This window comes from Nothoprocta perdicaria, unplaced genomic scaffold (assembly GCF_003342845.1).
Source record: "Nothoprocta perdicaria isolate Ctin4 unplaced genomic scaffold, notPer1 scaffold_162, whole genome shotgun sequence".
NCBI lineage: Eukaryota > Metazoa > Chordata > Aves > Tinamiformes > Tinamidae > Nothoprocta > Nothoprocta perdicaria.
The window spans coordinates 1043578-1070207 of NW_020454783.1; the positions used below are offsets into that span (position 1 = coordinate 1043578).

At 37.5% G+C, this 26630-nt stretch overlaps 1 protein-coding gene across 1 annotated transcript in view; it reads right to left on the reverse strand.

Annotated features, from left to right (window-relative positions):
• Positions 1-8487: 8487 nt before the first annotated feature.
• The window catches only part of PREX2 (phosphatidylinositol-3,4,5-trisphosphate dependent Rac exchange factor 2), a 169694-nt gene continuing 151551 nt past the window's right edge, over positions 8488-26630 (reverse strand). The window contains exons 38-40 of the mRNA XM_026035597.1: positions 20873-20975; positions 15822-15889; positions 8488-9434 (exon numbers count right to left, since the gene is read on the reverse strand). Coding sequence (XP_025891382.1) covers positions 9389-9434; positions 15822-15889; positions 20873-20975 — 217 coding nt within the window. The 3' untranslated portion in view covers positions 8488-9388. The remainder of the gene's footprint in view (positions 9435-15821; positions 15890-20872; positions 20976-26630) is intronic.

A 26630-nucleotide genomic window follows, 5' to 3' on the forward strand; every position in this document is an offset into this window, starting at 1 on the left:
CTTATTACTATTGTACTATACAATATATGCAGTTTTTCCAGGCTCATATTTTATTTGCTCCAAACTGCATGGCATTTTTCATTATACTAGGCTCATTTAGATCATGGTTTAATCAATATAAATTCTGAAGGAAAGAATGTGCATTTTTACCAAAATCTTGACAAAAAGCACTTTGATCAGTCCTCCATCTGCTGAATCCTCTCTGCCTGACTGCTCAGCACTGGTGCCAGGGCACACGTAGAGAACTCTAACTGGATTGTGGCCTCCAAGACAGACTGTGAAGGTACAACAGGCCYAGGGCTCAGTCTTAGCTGATATCTTAAGTCCTGCTGTTCTCTGACAGGCCTATGAACAAATTAGCTTTGTAACTGAAGGAAAAAATAAGGGAAAAAATAATAAAACCCTGTTTAACACACTGATTTGTTCACAAAGACAGTAGAAAGGTCATCAGCTACAAGATTAGCTCTCTCGTGAGAAATGAAAATGATAGGTATGATTAGATATGGAATTTGTGTTTCTTTAAGTATAAAGATTAACACGGATTCTTTTCCTCATGAATGTTGTGTGATTTAGCATCAAGATAATGTTAGCCTTGTACTAAAGTTTCAAATATTAACACTCATTCATTTTTCAAAGTCATGGGAAACAGCCCAGAAACACTGAATACTGTTTGTTCTCTCCATTACAGGCCTACAAATGTCCTTTAAAACTGGTACTCGATTATACTCGTTTCCCTATAATTCTCAAGCTACTAATTTYCCAGGCTGTGCGTCAAAACCATAACAGCTACCCAATGTCTTAATAAAAATTACACAAAAGCTTTATGTATTTTCCTATTCAGAACAGCATTGAATACGGTGCTAAATAGCCAATCAAGCCTCACTTTGTATCGAATTTAAATTACAACTGCCATTCAGTCTATTTTGAAATGCATTATATCACAAGGAATTAATACTGATCAAGATCAGATGCCATTTCTCTTCCTCCTGGTGATTCCTCCTTTTCTCTAGCTTTTGCACTGATGCACAGACTTTAGCTAATGCAGTACTCATGTTCCTTTGCTTGCAGCCTTGTGTTGGTTTGATTAGACCTACTGTAATGGCTGGTTGATGATCAAAGAATAAAACATTGATTATGTGTGATCTGCTTCTCATTTCCAGTCAAGCACTTTGTCTCAAGGCATGGATAGTTCCATTAATTAGGTGATCTGAACATGCTGACGAGCATTCAAGCTAGTCAGGTTCTTGCATAATAGTTCTGGATTCATTATCTGTAGTCAATGAAAATTTGGTTATTCATTTAAATGAAAGCAAAATTTAAAATTATTGTTTCTTATATTTGATTATATTCCCAAGAATATATACAATACAATTTCCTCCTCCTTTGAGAGGCTGTTATGCTTCACAAAGAAAGAAACAGTTATTTATTCCAGATGTTAAAAAGTCAATTGCATAAACAATTTTCCTCCTCCTCCTCAAATAAATCTAAGCAACAAGACCAAAACATGACTAGCTAAATTAAATATTTTTAAAAAGCTCTGCATGTAACTTAACAAGAATTTATGCTGAATCTTCTGTAAAGAATCAAGTTATTGAATAACATATCAATTGTGTTAAATGGCTGCTGTTCAGTGACAAAAATTTGTTCAAGTGTTCTTGCAAAAAATTAAGCCAAATATTCAGGACATTTTGTTCCTGTGCTTGATACTGCTCACTGCTTGCCTTATCTTGCATTCCTCYTCTGTAGCCAGTATCTCTCTCTTTTGTCCTGTCAGATTGTTGAGATGCATTTCCCAATCTTTTCACCAAATTAGGGTTATAGAGCATTTCTGGATGCTKCCCTTAGTGCTGAGCTCAAAATCAATGGCACAGCTCCCCAGCTCCCTTGTGACTGGAAATGAGCCTTTTTCTTTTTTTCCCTGACAGCAGTGCAATCTGTAAATCTGCACCATACAGGACAGTAGGACATGAAATGTCCTCAACATTCCTCCCACGGAGCAGCAAGATGGGATTTGCTCCCCATGGGCAGATGGGCCAGGAGCCATGGGCAAGCACAGCCCAGAAACCTCCCTGAGCAGGATCAGGGGGGTGACAGGGTCTGATGACAGCCCAGGGATCATCAAACAAGGCCAAATGTTGAACCAGATGGAGTTTCCACCCAAAACATCCAATCAATCAGAAAACCAGGGGACGGGATTAGAGACAAGGCTGCCCACAACACAGGCTTCAAGGTACGTCRAGGAGAAAGGACTGCCCACAATGTAGCTCAAACAAGACTTTGATGTCCAGTCCTGCCTATGTATGGATAGGGGTCCTGATGAGTCTCATTGAGGCAACTAAGGTCAATTATTACTCTTAGGGGTCTGACAGCTCCACAGGGGGAAAAGGTTTTCAGAAATAAATAGAAGAAACCAAATGCTATCCCTATTAGGACAGGTAGGAGCAATTAGCAGCTATTAGAGAACTTACATTTCTACATGAAAGAATAATCATCAATTTCATTTAATCAGTGTACATAAACTATAAGCATAACCTACCCTATATGTGCACAACATGTATAAAAAGAAAAATAGTCAAATAGTAATTTCATGAATAGCACTCAAAGAGAAGCATAACTTTTAAAGACGGGCACGTGTTTTGATGCAAGGCAAAGATGTATAACCTTTGTTTGAACTGTAGACGTRCACTGTGCTTAATCTGAACTCCAACATGTAAGAGTAGCAAGTCCCTTTGCAGGCATTCTGGAAGACTTTTAAATCATGACTAAAGTAATAATTATTGGATTTCTGTATTAATCATATCGCAAGTGCTACCATGCTGTGATAGACCTTTCTCAGAAATTCTTTCAAAGTACTATTTATTCCCATTCTGAATAAGCCAATCAAGGAAAATGTGAATGATTCTTTGGACTTCATTTCTGATGTATACATAGCTGTGGGTCAAGACCAGAGAAATAAGAAGGACTTGGAAAAAAAAAAAAAAAAAAAAAAACTGAAGCTTACCTAGGATGGTGGAAAAGCAGGCTACTATAATTGGAATGATTTCATCACTTCTTTATAAAGATTTCAGCAACAAAAACAAAAAATATTCTGCTATGGTACTTTAAAATTTCATGCTGCCTTCCTTCACACGAGGAAAAAAATCCTTATGGGGAAAGGAATATTCAGAAACAAACTAACTTTCATTCTCACGCTATCCCTGCTAGCAGAAGATAGAAAACAAAGGAGGTTTTACAAAACTATTGCAACTACGTTTGGATACGTTTCCAATGCTCCTCTTGGTCTTGTACACAACCATCTAAGAATGGAAACCTCTAAAACACACAGTCCAGGGTAYGAGATTGGGCAACTGCTCAGCAATGTCCAGTATTTCATTGACTTTTGGTCCTATGAAGGAAAAATTCCATCTAACTTTTCGCACACCTGGCACCTCAGCAGTGACTAGGAGCTAGCTGGCAATCCATCCTACCAGCGTCTGCTTTGGTACCACGGAGAGCACAGCACTCCCACACCATGCTCCTCAGGTTGTCCTCGTGGACGGCAGCCAACAGAGAATGGTCATCTCTCCACCAGCTTTCAGAGAAGTGAAGTTCAGAAATGATGGTGGGTGATTTGGATCTATATGTGACAGTATCACAGAATCACASAATCTTCAAGGTTGGAAGAGACCTCTAGAGATCATCTAGTCCAACCTTCCCGCTCCAGCAGGGACACCCAGAGCACGGGGCACAGGGYGGCATCCAGGCGGGTTTTGAAGACCTCCAGAGAAGGAGACTCCACAGCCTCCCTGTGTGGGAAGGAAACGGAAAGCAGAAAGGGAAGAAAGGGATTTTTCATTTCTGTCTCCCTTCCCTTGGCCTTCACAAAACATAGCAGCCCCAAGCAACAAACTCCTATTTGCATGGGCTACCAGTTTGCTCTTGGTTATATACATCCATATATTTATATATTGGCTATATAATATATAAAGATATATTTTGATTATGAGYTATTTTATTGTGAGCCTGGATTCTGGGCCTAGATTCTCAGAAAAAGACTCCTAAAACATGCAGTTTTAGAGGTTTAGTTTTGGTTCTCCTGCAACAAAATTCCTCAAGCTGCCATACTGAAGGAGTTAAAGACCCAAACCCCAAAATGTTGTTTCTTACAAATACAGAGCTTTGCAGAGGTCATATTAGCAATGGTTTTATTGCTATGTGACATTTTGCAATACACTGTTATCATTCCAGTCTTTAATATGTAGACTACAAAAATAAACCATAGATCTAAAGTACACAGTATTAGTGTAATCCATAATCAATATACTAACAGACTCAAAGTATGCTACATAGGCACTTTACAAATAAGAAAAAGTAGTTTAAAATCCAGGTTTCAAGGAGATTTAACATGAAATTCAAAAGGTTACTTTTAACAAACTCAACTACCCACAAAGCCGCTAGYTCAGCTGTTTTAAACAAAAGCTGACAGATTGTGTGTATTGATTTATATATATATATCTATTTTAAACCAGAAATGCTCACTTGTGCTTGCTGAGGTGTTACAAACAATATATTCTTCATTTGAAAAATGTGTGCAATACTTCAATGCAAAAAGTATCCGTTTTTCTTAATGAACAAGCATCAAAAACTACATACACTATATACAGGGCATGAAAAAGTGAATAGGGCTGCCTAATCTTTTAAATTTGACACATACGCATATTGTACAAATAGGACACACGCACACACATTAGAAATATTGTGGATATTCCCATGAAAGTCCATATCTACCTACTTGCAGAAATGTCCTTGCTACTATGGAAGTACACTCCATTGAACCTTCAAAATAAAGCAGCAGTTATTTCTAAAGTAGTTCCATTCTAGCAATACAGACTTTCTAACAGAGAGATGTTATTTCTGAAAAAAAAAAATTAAAAAAATAAGAAATGACTACTTAATTGGACTCTAGAAAATCTGAACTTTCTCATTGGTACTAATATCTGCACAACTGTGCATGCACAATATTCATTTATACACATTTAACAAGAAAATATAGTCACTTGTTTTAGCAAGAAAAAAGCAATATTCCTAATAATGCATTTTCTTTAGGATATCCTCTCAATGGATATATACAGTATATAAAAAAATCAATTGTCAGCATACAAAAATATAAGTGAGTTCAGTATCTTTTTATATATCAAAACCTAATCATCAAAAATTCAGATATCCTGAGACAGGCATGCACTGTGCATCTAATTTACCAATGCCAGTGTACTGCTGGAATACAATTAGGAAAGCATTACCTGCGTTTCTAAATAAGTGTAAAAATATCTAAGGCAATGCAGTAGCTTAAAATACTCTCCTGCTTTCATCGTATTAATCAGTAACAGTGCAAAATCTGCATAAAATGCTGAAAGACAAATTCATGTAGCAACTGCAAAGTAAATGGTAAGYAACAATATTGTAAATACACCACACTTAATAATTTTACAAATGTAAATGAAAACAAATGAAAGATACTTTCCTGTTCTGAGCATCATGCTTAACCGCAATGTGTACACGCACATTTAAGCAATTGTCTTAAAAACACATATGGTAAATCTGACAAAGAAGTAGTGAAATAAATCAGTGCTGCTTGCCATGAATTTCTTCAAGGAAATGGAGAATAATAAACTTATTCTGAAACAATAAACTCATATCTGAAAAAAAATGTATGAATCAGAGGGATCTAATAAATGAAATATAATTACCATAAATCCTAATTTGACTGTTTTGGCTAGAAAACAGTAGAAGTTGTTCTGACTCCCATTGTCTGCATTAAAAATAATAATTAAAAATAAAAACATTTATTTGCTTAAACCACTGGGTTTCAGCTATCTTGAAAAACACCAGAAGATTTTAAATTTCTCTGTGGACATACACTTGATATTGCTTCATCTGAAATCAGAAATATGTACTTGAAAATGGATTCCTAAATACAAATGTGTTCAACAATTAGAAACCAGCATGTACACCTTTTTTCATTATTTACATTTACAGTCTGCAAGGATACTAAGTGTTACACTTAACTTGGGGAGCTACACTGAACCAATGCTCATTTCATAGCATAAAGATTATTTAACATCCTATTATTTAAAGGTGATGGATACAAAAATAGTCCTAACATCATTACTTCCACCTTAAAATCAAGAAGCTCTCTCCACACGCGAATATTACCACGGGACTTAACTGTTATTGGCTCTTAACTCTGCCCTCCCAGCTGTTAAATTTCCTATAACACTCTCTATTGCTGAATTATGGGTGAAGACCTAAAAATTACATGTAGAATGCTTTCCCTAAACTGGTAGAAGGTATTGTCATTAAAAAAAATTAAAAAAATAAAGAAGGYGTAATCTGTTATAGTAGAAGTAAAGATTTCACAGGCTATGAGTGTTACGGTTCTTGTAAATGATCACTCTTGGTCATCTCTTCTCTTTGTCTGAAAGCCTAAAAGTCTATGAAAGGATAAACATACTGTAGTAAGAGCTTATTTGTAATTCTGCAGGTGTGCATTGCAAAAAAAAAAAAAAAAAAAAAAAATCCTGTACATTTACCAAGCAAGATAAAGAGCCTTAGTCACAAACATATATAAATTGATGATTTAAGAACAGGGCTCTTCAATGTCCATCTAGTTTTGCAACAATACAGATGTGTTTCAAGTGAGCGCTGGATTTTGCAGAAATTTTGAAAAATATCAGGCACCCACTTTCCAAAGAGTCAGTCTCCTGATTTATGTCTAATTTCCTTTGAGTACTTTGGAAATCCTTCCTCTATTTCCTCTAAGTACATCAGCCTAATTAGGTAAATTATTTTGCAGCACAGGTCCAAACCAGTGCTTCAGATAATGAACTTTTTGACTATGTCAAGGTTAAAGAGAGCTTGAGGACTCAGCCCATTTTGTCTATTATAAAACAACAAAAAATAGGTTTCTGATTCATGGTCTGTGATCCAGTGACTGTGGCTCATAACTATTTGTCACTCAATGTTTAAAAGTGTCTTCTACCCTGTGTTTTCAAGTACAAAAGCTATAACATTGCTATGTTATAAGAGAGACTATGGTGGCATCTGTACATTCCTGCCATTTTTCAGCCTGACAAAAAAATTATCATTAGATTAGCTACAACAACGTGTGCATGCAACAGATTGTCCTCTAGGTTATATTACACAGAACCAGCAGTTCCATTCAGCTGACTTCCCTTTGTGTAATAAAAAATAAAACAAAAATAAAAAATAAAATAAAATAAAATAAAATAAAATAAAATAAAATAAAATAAAATAAAATAAAATAAAATAAAATAGTAAAATAAAAAGATGCAGCCAACATTTTCCAGCAAGACTTGAGCTCCCACCATTCCACAGGGTTTGCAGAGCTCTCCTAGCCAGGAGAAGGTTACACCTTCTATGTGTTTCTAACTTCTGCACAAGCAATAATGGAAACATTTTTTGGCACTTCTGCCTGAAGCAAGAATTATTCTAACCAATACTGCCTCTCTGAATAGAACACATCAAAAAGTATGAAATATCCTGACTGGAATAACAACTAAATAAATTGTGACTCATTCTTTTCTTATGTACAAGCATTGGGTCCTCCTAGACAAAAAGAGTAAGTTTCTACTGAATAAAACCTTCTTTTAAGATMAGAAAGATTTCACCTTCATAGTTTCCCATAACTATTAAAGAGTGTAAATGTCAAAGCACAGAAGAGAAATTATGACTTGTCTTCCCTATTGCATGCTTTTGTCACAGTTTAAGGAAAACAWTCTATATTCAAGGCCAGATCACTAATAAATTGATATGACTATATAAATATATACACATCAAAGACAGACTATGTGCAGACATATGTATCTGTAGATATATAAAAATATTTACTTTCTTAGCAAAGTTAAAGTCTGTGTAAAAACGTAAAAATACTGAAAATTTGTAGGGGTCCCAATTCCTCCTTTGGAGGAATGAAAGAAGTCCCTATAAATCCTAAGCAAAAAGCACTCTTTGCAAGAGTACATCTTGTTCTTAATTCTTACCTATTTCTTTGTGAATTAATACATTTGTTGAAATTTATAAATAATCAGATTATATGCAAAATATTATGCTGTGAAGTTTTATTGCTACAGCATAAATACAGGCTGCTACTGCATAGAAAATAGATTTTATTCAGACAGTACATGTCCCTATCAAACAGAATGTGTAGGTGCCACAGCTACAACTAGATCTGTTTCAGAAGTTTGCTTTATTTTGTTCTGACATGAAAAGTCATTTTGGGGTATTTTCTCTGAAAATACTTTGGCCAAAAAAGCAGCTAAATGCAGATGTRTTTTCCTGTGCTCTCTCAACTGTAKGATCTTCAAAATAAATCTATAACAGCTCTTAAAAAATGACAAAATAACGTAATGACAAAATAACGTAAATGACAAAATAACGTAAATGATGGCATAAAACATTAAAACACCAAACCTTGCACAAGCACTTCCAGTTAAATGTAACAACACTGTCCCATGCTCATCTTGTAAAGTTTTGCTAGTATGCTGTACAAAAAAACATGTACAACTTTGAACAACTCTGAAGCAATACAGAGACACTATAATGTAAAACATACATTAGACATCAGGGTCTCAAATTCAATCCAATGATGAAAGAAAATCAGATTTCAGATTCTTCTCTCCTTCAATATGACAACTGGAGAAAGGTAGAACTGCATCTAAGATGCCCTATTCACATTCCTTCCGAGTGAGAATGACAGCGGGATACTTTCGACGTGGCTGTGCTTACGTGAACACACATTCACAGAAGCAGCCAGCCTGGAGTCATTAGGCACAATTCTGAGGAAAATTTTTATCCTTAAACCTCACTTACACAACATCCTTGAAACTTTAATTTCATTGTTATGAAAAGGTGAGAACTTGGGACGCTGACAGGATTTAAAAAAAAAGGAAAAAAGAATTATCAGTGCAAAAGGCCCCATATGAAGTGCATGCCCCTTCTGTAGGCTTTTATCCCTTCCAGAAGAAAAGTCCTGCTAGTTCAGAGAGAATGACTTCACCTGGATACAAGACATCTCTTTTCAAGCTGCTGCCTGGTCCTATTTCATGTAGCTGAACCTCTGATGAACCTGATTCCAGTGTAAAATACCCAAGGAAAAATCCTGCTTTCCTAACAAGGCCGGAATGCACAGTTTCCAGGAATCCAGAAATGCTTTTTTTTGGAAGTCATACTCCAATGTCAATAGAGACTAGTTAAGATATTTCTTTCTTCATCCTGAGTAAAGAGCTTTAACTTATCAAAGCCCCAGGCACATACTGCTACAATGCAGTTAGATTTCACAGTCCTGGTGTCCTAAAAGCCATTATTGGATGATTTTCTGGAGTAGTTCTCCTCATTCCTCTCCAACAGGTGGTGGTGGCTGGCATAACTTGTATAATCTGATAGAAACAAAAAATAGAGCAAATGTTATTTCAAGAGCTGGATCTTTATTAAAATAGGCTTATTTAGGGAAGACAAATCTGAGTCTYCTGTTGCACAAGAAACGTAACTGCACTAAATTCAGTTTAATAACATTGGCATAAACCCAGTAAAATCTTGTTTATAAAAATGACCATTTGTTTGCATTGATAGTGGTACTATCAAAATAAACTTCCATAAGTAATAATGAATATACAGTAAAACAACATTCCTGTTTAATCAAGCTTTTATACTTCTGTAGTGAAGAACTCTCTCTGAAAGTAGTGAGGTCTATACTAACTCAATAACTTATCTGTTGCTCTGAATTTCTACTAAGTCTTTTAGCATGGACTTGGTTATTAATAAGTGTTTGGAAAGTTCCCCTAATATCAGAAGTATGGAAAATAAAGGGCAATCATTCTGACCTCAGGTCCATTAAAATAGACCTCTTTGTTCTCTAGGAATATCCAGCATTTTGCCTAGAACCACAACAGTCTGAAACAGCAAGAGGCATGATCTCATTTGGAGATTATGTATTTTCCTCAAGGAAAGTGTAGTATTGAAGCAAAAATAGAGAGGCTAAGGAGCTGGGTGTGGCAAGGAGAAAAAGCATTTAAAGTTCAGAACAAAAAGACAGTGATATCATAGACACATTAATACTGCATATCAAGAGTGTATGAAACTGAAATACAGAAGGAAAAAAAAAATAACCAACCAAACAGAAAAAAAAAAAAAAAAAAAAAAAAAAAAAACCAGTTGGGGGGGGTCTGACTCCAGAGAGGGTGGTGACTCTGCCTCTGCCTCTGTTTTGGAGGTTAGGGGTGTTTAAGATGTTCTGTACATCTGAGTTTTCTGGGTATATTCTGCAAACTTGCCATCAGATTATCACATTGGTTTATATCACTGCACTTAAACTAGTCAGGCATTTCAAAATCATACTGCAGGTCGACATGAAGAACAAAAGCCGGGACATGTGACAAAGCTCCACAAAGAATACAAGCCACCTGCTGCCTTCTTGGCAAGATGCTCTGTCACTGGAGTTACTTGAGGTACTCTCTGTGTCACAGCCCTTGCAGCAGGGCAGGGTATCTGCTGGTCTCTTTCAGTACTCTTATGAGTCAAAACTCTTATGGAGWGCTCCCTCAGCAAGTCTGCTGATGATACCAAACTGGGAGGAATAGCTGATAGCCCTGAGGGCTGTGCTGCCATCCAGAGGGACCTGGACAGACTGGACAACAGTAAGAAACCTCAWAAAGTTCAACAAGGGCAAGTGCAGGACCCTGCACCTGGGGAGGAATAACCCTGGATACCAGTACAGGCTGGGGAATGACCTGCTGGAGAGCAGCCCCGCAGAGAGGGACTTGTATGTCATGGTGGACRACAAGCTGACCATGAGGCAGCAGTATGCCCTCGTGGTCAAGAAGGCAATGGGATCCTGGGGTGCATTAAGAAGAGCATCTCCAGCAGGCTGAGGGAGGGGATCATCCCCCTTTATGCAGACCTGGTGAGGCCACATCTGGAGTATTGTGTACGTGGCTCCCCAGTACAAGAGGGATGTGGAGCTGCTGGAGAGAGTCCAGCRCAGGGCTACCAGGATGATCAGGAGCCTGGAACATCTGCCCTATGAGCAAAGGCTRAGRGAGYTGGGCCTGTTCAGCCTGGAGAAGAGGAGGCTGAGSGGGGACCTGATCAGCGTGTATAAATACCTCAAGGGAGGCAGTGAGGAGGAGGGGGGYGGCCTCTTTTCAGTGGTGGSCAGCGAAGGGACTAGAGGAAACGGCCACAAACCGAAGCATTGGAAGTTCCACAGGAACTTAAGGAAACATTTCTTAACAGTGAGGGTGACAGAGCCCTGGAACAGGCTATCCAGAGAGGTTGTGGAGTCTGTTTCCCTGGAGATCTTCCAATCCCRTTTGGATGCAGCCCTGTGCCACATGCTGTAGGTGACCCTGCATGTGCAGGGGGGTTGGACTAGATGACCTCTGGAGGTCCCTTCCAACCTTAAGAATTCCATGATTCTATGATAATCTGGTCATTTGACCATTTCAGGTCAAGTAAGCATTGGTGCAGAAGCCAGTGTATTTGTTAGGACACGCACAAGCCAACAGAAGTAGATCTCATCTCTGTCTACCGAGGAGAGAATGAGATGGCCTGGCCTTTATACAGCCAAGTATGTAGACAGAAGTAAACCAGGACTTACTCTGCATTATTTAATTCTGTCAATGCAATAAATCAACAATACTCATAGCAGGAAGAAGACAGATAGACTGTCAGAGTCTTATTAAAGTCAGTAATCASAGTGGGGTTAATTATCTGTGAGGTTTTAGCAAAATCTTACTTCAATAGAACAATATACAGGACACCTGAGCCTGAAGTATTGAAGTCTGGGAAATTTTCAGCTTAAAGTGGTAACATTTGAGAACATAATCTAGAGAGTAAACGAGCTAGGAGCACTCCAAAACAAATTTGCAGAGAGACTGCAGAAGTCTCTACGGAGTTATAGATTGAAGACAGTATAGGACAGAAACAGCCTCGTCTGGCTCAGTGTGTAACAGATGTTTGAGATGATACAAATCAGCAGAGAAAACACAGTGAACAGTGGCAATTGCAGAGAGCAGATAATTCCTTCCAAGYACATTTAAATGGAGCTGTCTTTAATGGCAAAGGGCATCAAAGAACTGATACCCTGCAGTATCAATTACCCACACTAAAAGTATCACTCATGCTGATAAGCATTCTGACTTACATGGCTTGTTATCTCTAATGGTACACAAAATACTCCAAACTCTGAGCCAATGAGATATTTCTGRTTACTGCTACTGACTTGCAAGCATGTTGGATGCATCTCTGCTTCATTCTATCTATGTTCTGAAGTCATCTGATAATTTTCACTTAGCTCTTTATCGTTAAGTTAYGGGATTTTCACCTAGAGAGAAGTGACCTTTTCCTAATTGATGTAACAKGTTTGATAATTTGCCAGCAGAAGAAAGCTAATAAATGCCTGCTGGCCAATTACTTGTAACTTTTTCTGTTTAAGAACTTGAACTTCTCTTTTTTATGAACTTGAACYTCTCTTTTATGACAAAAGCTTTCAATCCAGATGAAAAGAGACTCACTTGGTTTGCCACAAATCTTTGGCCATCTGCAGAATCATGTCACAACAGAGTCTAATGAAGGTCAGAGTCATACGGTTCATACTACATAGCTTTTCATGCACAAAATGGTATTATAAGGCTTTGGTTCCCACAGTGCAAGACTGTTGATGCTGGGTTGCCTTTAAACTAATTGTTAATGTGAGAAAAGATACTCTCATCTGCTAGAAAGGATAAGGGCTTGTGACGGATACGTTCCTTTCCCAGCTTATCCTGGCCTGTACCTTACATGCAGCCCTGTTTTGTTGCTGACCACCAGCGACCGATCTAATTCTGGCAGGCGCCATCGTCCTGATTTCTGTTCTCACTGAGACTTAACAAAAACAGTCCTCAAGGCTGCATCGTAAACAGGGAGATAAGGCTGACACACTAACCTAAGTCTTTGAAGTTAAAAATATGACTACAAGCYAATCATCTTATTCCATAAATACTCGGACAGCCTGAGAGCCCCTTTGAGCTCTCCTGACACGGCTGCGGCCTGCACACCAGGATCTCCCCTTGGGCAGGGACGCCTCTCAAGGTTACTCCTCGAGGTTCCTCGAGAGATCTTCCTTTCCACAGCAGATTTGTGGTAAGTGAATATAGCGCGCTTTCTTTCTTTCTTTCTTCCTTGCTTGCTTTCTCTCTCTCTCTCTTTCTTTAACTTTACTTTGTAACATAAGCACCCTCAGTCATAAACCGTTGACCAGGTCTGGGACTAGGATTGGATCCAGCCGCACCCAGACTCCTCTCAGAAGGAGCCTGGAAAGCAAGGGGGTCCAATCTGAACCTCATGACCCAACGGGAGGGTATCCCAAGATAATCTTGTATTATCTTGTGCCTCCATGTAGTGAATAATAAGTGACCTTGCCATAGAATCTCGTGAAATCATTGTCCATATTAATAAATCCTGTTATTATTTCTTTCATACGAGTGAAGTGCATTTGTCACTCACCCCCGCCACCACTCGTTCCATGACAGGGCTTTAGTGGTAGTGGGTTTGCCAACGCTCCTTGCTGCATCTGGCTAAGCTTCTGATAACAGCTTAAAACAAAGTCCCCTCTTACGGGAGCTGTGAAAGAGAACTGCTCCATAGATGTATTCTGTGGGGATTCTCATTAAGGCACAAGATTCTTCAATGGAAAACCAGAAGACTATTGACCCATTTGTGTTACCCAGCCAAATGCCTCTTGCTCTAACATTCAGCATTAAAGAAGAATAATGAAGATCAGCCTTTACAACAGAGATGAGCTTTCACTAGAGACATTTGGTAGTCATATCAATGTCTCCTCAAGTATCAATGGGATCTTCTACACTGAAAATCATGTAAAACACAGAATCCCCTGCATGTGTATGGTACAGAAATCTTCCCAATCCTTTCCCCAGCTTCAGAATCAGTACTTTTGTTGGACAGCATTTCATCTATGCCATAGATTTTTGATGACACAGAGTTCATCAACTGTTTTGTTGACGAAGCACTTCCRCAAAGGCCTTTTTTCAGCACTGGCCTTGCTGCTTGAAACTATTTTTGAGCTTTGCTTAATGGCATAAACAGGCAGCAAGTATTGATATTCCTCCTGCSGTCATTACCAAAGCATAACATCTGGAGTGTTCTTTTCAGCTATTGCTACTAATGATCACTGCAAAGTTATTTGGTGCCCGTGCAGCTGATGTCTTGGTCTGTCTTCTTTGGTTTACCTGAGAGTAGAGTATTGCTCTTGTTGGAGTAAACCATCATATTAGTGAGGGCTTTTTTGGTTGGTTGGGGTTTTTTTTGTTTGTTTTTTGTTTTTTGTTTTTGCTTTTGCTTTTCTAGGCTTAACTAATCAGGGTAGACCAAGACCACCTGCACCCCTGTATGGATTACCTACCCTCCTTGAGGGTTAAAAAAATTCAAGTATATCTACTTATATGGAATAAGTCTGTTAAAAAATGTAAGGCTTGAGCTCTGCTGGTTAGATTAGACATTAGACACAGTAATAGCTATGAAACACAAATCTTTCAATAAAGAAAGATGTGTGTTTGAAAAAAGACCTGTCAAAAATAAAGGAAATGTGAGGCTGAAAGTACTTAAAAGGCAGTTAAAAGGCAAATAAATATTTCCAGAAGGCTACTGTGTCAGTCACTTGCCATATTCAGTCTCACTACCATAACTGGTAGAGGGAATTGGAGGAGTCCATCTATCTTGCCCTATGTGGAGGCACAAGATGCATATATGTCCCAGCAACACTGTTATGCAAGTTTATTCATATCTTGTGCACTGAAGGTGCACTCCTTTCCTAGGATTAGATCCAGCAAAAGCATGGCACGATGCCTAGTGATTTGCTATGAACAGATTATAACCAACAATTCCTAATGGGAAGAAATGGGCACACTGGAGGAAAGGGGAACAAACTGCATAAGAAAAGATTACTATAGAATTACTGATCGAAATCCTGAAAGCAGTCTTTCTTGTAAGGCTATGGACAATATATATGTTCATACATATAGATTCCTTGATGTTAGTATTACATTCTTTCCTTGATGAAATTTAAATACCACAGTAGGTCTGTTATGTAAGTCCTCATATCTGTTCATACCTTCAACATGTTATTATTACTCATCAAGAAACACTATGCTTTAAATTGGTAGAAAAAATACTAAAGGACAACTGGATTAATATAACCACCTTAAAATGAAACTAAGAACACTGGAGTTGTTATTTTCATTTGTAAGTATAATGCTTGTTATAAACACTTTTCAAGTGTCTGTAATCTATTGTCACTGAAAAATGTGTGTGCTATATTTAGACAGGTTTTAATCTAATGGATGCTTCAGGACAAGACAAAGGAAGACTGTCATCTCTAAAAGCAACTAGAGTGTGATTGCACTAAGATACTGCACTGCAGTATTTTATTAAAATAGGGTTTTGCACTTAGGGCATGAATATTTCCTTCAAAATACTGAAGATCACAAGTGATGAGGGCTGTACTGATTTTCGAATAGTGAAATCTGATTCATGTTAATTATGAAAACACTAAAATTTTAAAGTGCTGCACAGCTGTAACTTCCGTAACTCATTACTTTTATGAAAATAATATGCCTAAGAACCTAGTATATTACGTTAAATCTTACCATTACCAAAATACAATGCCATCCATGTTAGTTGCTAACTTGTGAGTCTCTAGGCAATTACAATTAGTTAGTAACAATTTGTTACTAATTAGACAAATCATGGTCTAGAGGACAAACAGTTACCTTGGGACGGACTGTGGTGTTCGGTCCCTCACTCCTAAATTCTTGGCTGTATTTTGTACTCTTGCTCCCTGTAAAAGACAAATAACAGCTTTGCTTCAATTTTTTCCAACACACGTTTTCTTTCTGACCTTCTAGATCAATGTAATTATGTCATAAAATTAATCAATATATATGCTTCATATCCTTGAACAACTCTCCTCTTTTAAGGTGCTGGACAAGCTAAAGCAGTATATTGATTTTCAACTTAAAGCGATACACAGAAAAGAAGCACAATCCTTTCCCATGTCATTATATAAATAAGTACATTGGCTGAGAGAGATACTAGATTTGTRTGAAACATATTCTATATGTGTTTCAACAGAGCTGCAGTGGCAACAGCACATGATGTAAAAATATGGCACAASCACTGATTCAGAGTATTAGTACAGTAAGACTAGAACTTGCATTTGGTAAGTCTTAACTTAAGTCTTCATAGTTAGTCCTCAACTTTTATGAAGACTTGCAAAGAGTTCAGAGGAGAGTGATCAGAATCACCGAATCATAAAAACATACAATCAAAAAAGAAAAGTCAGATGAACTTATGTTGTTAAATCCACATCAGGGATGAGTTACTTGGGAAATGATAATCATCACATACATAAAAGTCAAATTAGGCACCAAGTAAAACATTCTAATGAAAAGAATWAAAAAATTCCGGAAGAGATTGCTTGGGGAGCACTGCATAAGAACATCCATTACTGGAGGATTAAGAACAGGTTAAGACAAGTGTCTGTCCTAAGTAATGTATAGYTGATCCGATTTTGATCAAAAGACTGGATATGCTTCAATCTAGATTCCACCATCTTCAGTGTCCTTTCCTCTATGCCATTTTCTAAAATGTTATGAAAATAAAAAATACCATAATAGACTGTCAATGGCTCAAAGTGAAATATACATATACATATGAATATAGAGAGCGTACACAGGAAAATTATCAAAATTAATCATATGCAGATATTAACTTAAATGCTGTGACTACTTCTGAGAACAAAAAAACAGGCTATTTTTACTTGTATCACTCACTAGACAAATTTATTTTAACATCTTGTTCCCATAATAAGTCAAATGTGCTGACTTAAAAATGAGTCTAGTTTTATACAGTCATGTAATTTAGAGTTTAGCAGGAGAGCGAATTAATCCTACAAATTACAACCACCACATTCTTATTCCTTTCGGAGAAAAGCCCTCAAGATTTACTAACAACTTGCTATACGATACCTCTTAGTCTCCATTTAGCACCATAATATCATTTCTATTTCAATACACTGTTAATTCACACTTCTGTGATATCATTCCTAAACCTATGATAATGAGAATATTGACATTGTTTGTCTCGTGTGGGCATAACAGTTATTTTTAAGAGACTCTAGAATTTTTTTCTCTGTAAAACACTACTGCTGGAGCACTCATGAAAGGTTCCTTCAGCTCTAGGGAGGTACCATCATCAATCTATAATATGACAGATGAGCTAGCATTTTCAGTGCCATGAAAGTCAAGTGATAGGTTTATTTTCAAGTTACACATTACTTTAACAATAACAAAACCAGTCAACATCAATTATATTTATGTCTGACTTGGCACAAAATCAACAGCATTCTTATGAGAACTCTTCCAAATGCAATGCCCTTACTATATTCATGAAAAAGCATGGAAAAAATATTTACTTAAAAGGAAACACAGATTCTCTCCCAACATTTCCTCTATCAGCTATTTAGTTACCTCTGTCCTTGCGACCCTGAGGCCTCTTATAGCTCCTTTCTATGTCTCTATTTACATTTTGATGCCTTCTGAAGACAGTTCTATTAGGATGCTCTTAGTAGTAATTTGTGGGTAAAGATGTTTACAGGAATAAATACACATCAATGAGAAAGTTTAAAGATGGTTGGAAATTTTGTCAGGTTTTTTATTTTAAAATCAATCTAGACTGGATTAGCTGATGAAGAAGGGAAAATATGTATTTAAAATTGTTGCACTGACCCCAGTTCATAATAACTCTCATAAATTGCTCTCTCTTCTTCAGTTACAGCAAGATAAATGCGAGTAGGCACCCAGTTATAATTGACAGGGCAATTATTCAGACAACTRTTCCGACAACATGGTCAGGGATATTAGGAGTGCTGTTAAGCATGAACAGCACCTAATTCAATTTAATGGAGAAAAGCACTTCCTGAGGTCATCGACACAATCAAGTGTCTCCAGCTATTCCGTACTGGTGTTGAAAAACATATTCCAGTAGAGACAATTCTAGTTGAAACAACATCCTGATTTGGAAAGATAAGAGCTGCTAGGAGATAGCATTGCTGGCTTTCAGCAACAGAAGAGCAGATGGAAAAGATGTCCTTTCATTTGTATATTCCTACAGCTAATTTCTCTTTATTATCCATAAAAATTTATGGTGCAAATGGACTAGTGTACAGGATTACTTTTTCCCCTACATTAAAACAGGAAAAACATACATGTATTCACCTTCTCTGAATGTTCTGCACCAATCCTCAAGAAGCTCTTAGTCTTTTTTACCAAGCTTTGTGTGTGTGTCCTAATGGTTAAATCCTATAGATATTAAACATTAAGTCAGGAAAAGCTTTCTAGAAAACACTAGTGTTTGGTGAAATTACTCCCAAACATTTAGAATGCAATGAAGGATTATATATATCTATAGCAGAACTCCAAGAGTCTGGCTTACTGTCTACTAACAGACTTTTTTTTGCAGTGTCTGTGGGTGATATTGAAATACTGGTATTCTTAACAGTTACTGATCATCTGCTGTTTTACTTCAGAGAAGGTAGGCCCACTGTGGGTGTCTTTTTACATCTCAATTTGAGCAAGCCTCAGTACAATTTCATCTGCTCAAGCAATTTAGCAAGTAACTTCTCTTCTAATTTTATTTTTCATTTTAACTTAAAAASCTATTAGAAGACCCAGAAAGGCACCATTTTCTGAAAACTGTCCAGAACCATAAATTGAAAATGTGCATTTTTGCAGAATACATCTCTGAAAACAGACAYGTACAACTTTATGTCTAATTTCTTTGTGAAATATCCAGATTTGCATGTTGATAGAACTTAAGTAGAAACATCATCATATAAATGCAATTTTGTTTTTATACTGCAGTAGCTTTCTTTTAATGTCAAGTTAAAACTGCAATTTCTGAGCACACCTACATGATCTGACTCAGGAACCCTGAGGGTATTTATTCATTGCAGAAACTGAATTCATGCACTGAAGGAACTTGAAGTCAGATACAAAAAACTATGAGACTCATTACTCAGAAATAACATTAGACAGTAACACTTAAATATAATTGATCAAAATCTATGATGCAGGAATATTTACACTATTCCTTAGTAGACTAACGGTTTGATCTAGTTTATATGCATTTTATCTATGGCAAGTTAGAAGTAAAGCATACCTATTTAATAACTTTTTGTAATTAAATCGTGATTTCTGCACAGGATATGTACTAGAACTTAAGGAAATTATAAATTTAGATGCAAAATTACAACCCAGAAAAAGTGATTCTTTCCTTACCTGTGATTAGTTGTTCCCACATTCAATAACTTGTTTTTTTTCTTTCCCAGTAAATAGCACTTACTTTAAGATTGAATTTGTTTGTTTGAATTTGTTTGACTTCTGCATCCTGTTTCTTGTTTATGCTTTTGCCATAAGGTTKAAAGTTTCTGCAGGCTGGGATATATGTTCCATATGCACACAGAGTGCATATGCCCACCCACTGCTCAACCTCTTTGATCAAGCAAATAGGTTGGCTGTTTAATCTTCACTTCATGTGGCTTGTCTAATAACCCCTGGGTCGTTCATGTCCCTTCTTTGATCTCCTTCCAAGACTCCAAACTTATTTCAAAGCACTTATGTGATAACAAGATATCTCAGAAGTAGTTTGTCAATAGAGGGTACGGCCTAGTCCCTATTTCTAGTTTGTACTCCTTTTTAAAAAGATTATTATTATTATTATTATTATTATTATTATTATTATTATTATTAGCACCGGCATTTTTGTCAGATCTTTGTACTAAGAAATAAGCCTCTAAAATACAAACATCCGATTAGATAAAAATAATGAAAAATACTACTCAAAGTAAATATAATACCCTCCAGAATGATGTCTGGGAAGTACTTATTTCCCTTTCTCTTTCATTCATTCCATGAGTCACTTTTTATTAACTGTAATTAATAATCCCAGTTTATTTTTATTAAGATAAAAATATAAAAATGCTCTTCCTCAATAGACTATTCTGATTTACTGCAAACACAAAGAATATATTGCAGAAGTTATATAAAAATCATCAGATAAAATCATAACTCCATAAAAGTCAGGATTCATTTGCACAGAGAGCAAGCATCTGGTAAAAATCAGCCCATTCCCTTTTAAGAAAGAAATAGAAAGAGAGGGAGAGGGAGAGAGAGGGAGAGAGGGAGAGAGGGAGAGAGGGAGAGAGGGGGGGAGAGAGAGAGAGAGAGAGAGAGAGAGAGAGAGAGAGAGAGAGAGAGAGAGAAAGGAAAGAAGGACAGGAAGGAAGGACAGGAAGGAAAGGAAGGAGGCAGGGAGGGACGAAGGGGAAGAAAGAGAGAGAGAGAGAAAGAAAGAGAAAAAGAAAGAGAAGAAAGAGAGAAAAGAGAGGGAAAAAAGAGAGAAAAAGAGAAAGAAAGAAAGAAAAAGAGCGAGGGAGAGAGGGAGAAAGAGACAGAGAGAGAGGGAGAGAGTGGAAGAGAAAGAGAAAGAGAGAGAGAAAGAGGAAAAGATGAAAATGAGAGAGAAAAGGGGGGAGAGAGAGAGAGAGAGAGAGAGAGAGAGAGAGAGAGAGAGAGAGAGAGAGAGAGAGAGAGAGAGAGAGAGAGAGAATAACTCTCCTTACCACCCAACTAAGACAACTCTCACACAGGCCTTACATGAAATTAAGATGGGGATCCCAAAATACTTGGCCAAGTCATTCTTGTGCGATGGTGGCCTTCCTTGTTAGGAAGCAGCAACATCCTTCCCATAAGGAGCACCTTACCTGTTTGCGCATGACATCAGTAGCCTGCATGATATAGCGAGGAGGCAGCCCATGGCTCCGTGCCAGAATGATGGCTTGCTCCAGGGTCACACTCAGAGTGCAGCTGCAATGAAGAAAATGAGCTCAGGCTACTGCTAGCAATGGTTTCTTAAAATGACTCCTATATCTAGAGAATATTCCCTAAAAATACTGAAGGATACTGTATATTATCTTAATTTAAAATTAACATTTGCTTTTTGACTCTGACCAGAAGTCACAAAGGTGAAAAATTAGAATAAATGGGGAATTGAGACCAGAGAATATCTTACTGGGAGTATATATCTTCTCTAATATTTCGTTCCCAATTAACGTTCCTTTCACCAGATTTACATTACTTGGTATTTTTCYGGCAAAATATTTGTGACAATGACCAAAAAATAAAAGTCACCCAACAACGATCCATGATGAGCAGAAACCTTTTACTACCTCATTTAGCAAGATTCCTTCATTTATTATGTTTCTTAAGCACAGTTCACATTTGGTAGGGCTGGTGGTGTGTTCCCTGTTACTGGCAATTTCATTTCTGCTCTTCTACATCAAACTGGACTGTGTGGGCCATCTTTAGTCCCACAGAGTGGCTMAGTGATGCATCTTTTCTTTCAATGCCCTTTGAACAACTAGTTGTGCTGGGAACTACCACCATTCTCTTCCTGTTCCCATCTCCTGTGTGATACCCACTTACATAGCACTAGATTTGCACGTAGAGTTACTTGAGTGCCCACTGCTTCCTGAAGTCGGAAAATTGTAATCTCTTAATGTACCTTTTTATTACAGAGCAAATTCTTGATGTCTTATAAAAAAGCAACAAATATAAGCATAAAAGAACTGCTAGAAGAACAAAGGAAGAAAATTGTGTAATAACGACAGTCTGTTTTCCCCCAATCACGTATCACCAGGTCGAGCACTCTACTACAGTGTGAGAAATATTTCACTTCAGACAGAAATAAAAGGTTTTGATGTTTTGGTGCTAGAAATTTCACGACAATCTTTTTTTATGGAAGTGTCAGTGTGCAAGGATGCAGCCCACAATATAGTATTGCCATTCTCCATAGCAGGCAATAAGCTTCGTACAGAAGTTGCAAGGCCTTGGGACTGAGATTTGTCACGCTTGCTGTGGCTGCACTTTTCTTGACATGCCTCCATCTCCATTCTCCTTCWTTTCGCTGTGACACAAATTTCTCTAATCAACCAGATGTCTAATTAGTTTTACTTTTTTATTCTTTTATCTTTGTGTGATACAACTCTAGCTTTAGGTAGACAGCAGCACCAAGCAAGCACTCATTCCATGCAGAAAAGGAGACATCAAATACACATCCAGGTGTGACATGGAGCTGCAGACTCCAGGCAAGCAAAGTGGCAAAAGCCTATTTGAAAACATAAAATGAGCCCAAGTGGATCCCAGAATGAAGAAGAAGAAAGAAGCACCACGATTCCTCCTGTTGACAACTCCAGATAGTGACAGCTCATTTACCACTCCACAACCAGAATGAAATCACCCACCTTGCGACCCTGAAGARCAGTGGCAGAATAAGAGACATGAGAGGAGAAGAGGCATAAGAGATGGAAAGAGGGATAAAAACTAAGGGTGTGGGTAATAGTTTTGCTGCATTACTATGCTTTCTTTTTCCATAATTAGATATAGACTAACAGTAACTCATGAATTGGGCTGTTAATAATTCTATTATACTAAAAAAATATTGATTTTAAAGAATGTGTGATTCCTCTCTTCCCATAAGAAGATCTTGTGATCAGGAATATAACAAATATTGCTGCTAAATTACAACCAACTGTTTAAAATAAATAAATAAATGAATCTGCTAACTGGGGTTTATTTTGCAAGTGCAAAGAGTGACCACCAAAAGGGGGAATATTTTATAATTGTGTAAGTCCCTTTCCGCATGGTTTTGAACAAGTTTCCCCTCGCTCTTAGCTATTAATGTAGTTTTGGAAGCTAGGGAGCTTTGGGTCTTTTTCTCCTACTCTATCTTTTTCAGGTAAACATTAAAGAAGAAAATCTGACCCTGGTACTATATCCCAAAGTAAAGGCTGTAATGGCTTTGTGAGAGCAGCTGGGGAAGTTTCAGAGATGAAGATCTTGCCCTAGAACAACCCTTCATCACATCAGAAGGTAAGCACCAAAGGAAGTCATTTTGGACATAGTAGCTGCCTCCAGCTGCCATGCTGAAGACAAGAATAGTTTTTCATACAGTCAAGAGCAAAGCAGTGGAAGGCTTTACAAATAAAAGCCAACAAAACTGAGCAGAAACAGTCGGGTACTTTTTAAGAGGCACAACATGTCTGAGGGCTGCTATTCTGCATCAGTAAGCTGCTTGATGATTTTTCTGTTCAGAGACAGACWTGGCATTGCAATAATCAAATCTCTTCAGTGAGAAATATGAGGTGTATATAAATTGATACTACATCAGTAGAACTTGACAAAAGCTACATTTTTCAAGCTAGAATAATAAAATCAACCCATGGTTGAAACAGACTTTTGAGTCRCCTTTTGGCAAACACTGACCAAAAGATTATACAGTGCACACAGAACAGACAATATGTTTCATTCAGACATTCATCTTGTTGAGCAGAAGATGTGTAGGAGGAAAAATGTGTCTGCATCTCACTTTTTTTTCTTACTGAGAAAAAATAAGCTTGGCATGTGTAAATATCTCTAAGTAAATTTATGGACTGTAAAAAGTTTCACAGTAGTAAGTGTGGAAGACACTGAATTCAATCTGTATCTTTATTAATAGTCCATTGTTAAATATTTACAAGTTAAGTGATCTTCCTTGGCCAGCTTTATTTGCTCCCAGTTTCTTGTATATACTGACCACAGAGTTAAGTTGGAACCAAAATCTGTTGATCTTTTGTGCTATATGCTTGACTGAAGTGGATAATAGTTGAATACTAGACCAAATCTTCTAAGCACTGTTTTGTTGGATGTCTTTGAACAATGAAGAACCGCAAAAGTAAGAAGGTATGTGCTCATAATATTTAAACATCCAGCCTTGAAGAAGAAACTACAAAGGAAGCTTTGTCCCATTCACATTTGGAAAAAATGAAAGTACTGGAGAGGTGATTTGACAAACAGAATATAAGCTAGAGAAAAAGGGTAAAAGATCTTCCTGTAGAAATGATGGGAAGTTCTGGACTCAAAGCCCATTTTCCTTCCAAACACTGGAAAAATTTCTCCAGAAATCCTATCATTGTGGAACTCAAGGAATGAAAGAACAGAGGAAGAAAAATCTGTGTAGTAAATCTAATCTAAATTAACATAAGAACTTCCTAAATCAAAGTCAGATTAAAGAATTTGACACAAATAATAATCTTGTTATTGGAAAGGGGGTCTGGAACATCTGCGCTATGTGGCAAGACTGAGAGAGCTGGGCCTGTTCAGCCTGGAGAAGAGAAGGCTGAGGGGGGACCTGATCAGTGTSTATAAATACCTCAAGGGAGGCAGTGAGGAGAAGCAGGCTGGCCTCTTTTCAGTGGTGGACAGTGATAGGACTAGAGGAAATGGCTACAAGCTGAGGCACCAAAAGTTCCACTGGAAGTTAAGGAAAAATTTCTTTATAAGTGAGGGTGACAGAGCACTGGAACAGGTTGCCAAGAGGGATGTGGGGTTGTGGAAACTCCTTCTCTGGATRTATGTGAAACCCACTTGGACTCARTCCTGGGCCACATGCTCTAGGTGACCCTGYGTGTGCAGGGGGATTGGACTAGATGATCTCTAAAGGTCCCTTCCAACCATAAGGTCTATGGTTCTATGATAAGTCAGCAGATTGTAAGGCATGTAAAACAGGTAGAGCTCTCCTTCTCTGGAGATCTTCCAAACCTGCTTGCACGCAGCCCTGTGCCACGTGCTCTAGGTGACCCTGTATGTGCAGGGGTCACCTCTAGACCCCTCAGAGGTCCCTCTAGAGGTCCCTTCAAACCTTAAGGATTCTATGATTCTATTCTATGAATGTTCTGGAAAATTTCTCCCTATCTAAAATTGATTAAATGGATGTTTATCACAGACATTATGAACCATTTACTTTTTGACAGTACAAGATCCGATTTGGAAATGAAAATGCCACGTGTATAGTGAAAAACATAAGGAAAATGAAAAACCGGCACAAAGTGAATCAGCATGATGAAGATCATCAGGATCCTACAGAGAGAGGCAGCAGCTACTGCACAAACCTGAAACATGCAAACATGCTCACACCGAACAACTGACACCAAGGCAAAAGAGCAGACAAAAAATGGACAAAAGTTGCATTCTTACCACATCATAGGGAATTAGTAGAGAAGATAAACAATACGATGCCTATGATGATGTTAACTACTAGCCCACTTCATTAAATGCAACATTTGATATTCAAGGTTAAGTTCTATATGCACAGTTTCATTTAATAACATTCGTTATAATTGAAGTATTTTTGAAATGTTAAAATAGGATCATCGGTAAGATGGCACTTAAATAGAGTATTTCACCGAAGATACTGCTAGATTTTGTGCTTCACTCCAAGCATGCAAAAGGTCTAATGAACAGCAGTCCTAAAAACAGGATTACAATATTGCCTATGGTTTTTGTGACATAATTTTGAAGTAAGGTTACTACTTTCTAACTAAAATAAATATCACTGAAATGTTTTTATTTTCATTGAATGTCTAGTTAGTGARATGGTCTGCATATATAAAATTAATTAACTCCATGGCATAAACTGACTCATTGATGAGCCTGTATTTCATGTGGGTTCTTTCTTCTAGCTTTTTAAATACAGTTTTTGAAWACTACATATTCTTTAACACAAATCAAACTGCCCTGAAAACCATCTGTAAAAGAAATAAATACACACACACAAAAATTAGAGAATAACATGGAAAACTGGAAGTAACCTTGCAACAGGTTTACCAAACACAGAGATTAACCAAAATCAAATCTAAACCAATACAATTTCTAGAGTTCTATAAAAATTGAAAAGTAGAGAATTCCTCCTATAAAGACCCTATCCTGGTGGTCTGGACACAGTTTAATTCCAAGGATTGAAGCAAGATGCAATAGTTGACCCTCTCCTTCTTTTTGAAACCTAATAAGCAAATGATAGTAAAGGTTACAAAGCAATTTGGAAGCAATTTAGACTTCTAAAAGCACCTGGTCATTTGGATGCAATCAGCCCAGATAAAACAAACAAAGAAAATATTGATGGGGGGAGAGAGGGAAACCTCCTTCAAATGATTTCATATACTATCCTCTTATGGAAAGGAAAAGTCCTAAATTGTGCACAGGAGCAAATCAAAATCTGTTTTCACCCCTTCTAATTTCCTCTCATCCCTTCTTTTATGTCAGAAAAACCAGGCTCACATTCATCATCTTAAGTTTTATGTCAGTTAGAATCACAAATTCCCTGCCTTGACAGATTACAGCAGCAAACGGCACAGACATTTGGCTTTCCAACCACAGCCRAGCTGAGAATTCCTCCTTCTCCCCATTTGGTTTCCAAGAAACAGAAGTGGCTGCAGCTGCCTCCAGCCCCTGCCTCCTGTTCTCGGGCTCCCATCAGTCATGGTAGTGTCTATGTGAAGATTAGATAGAAACTTTCAAGTATCTTCTGCATCAGACCCTGCTGAACAAAAGAGGTTGGATTATATTTTCTAATCACAACCAAGAGGTTGGATTTATATTTTCTAATCACAAGCAGTCACCAGCTGAAGAATTCATTTGTTTTTGGCT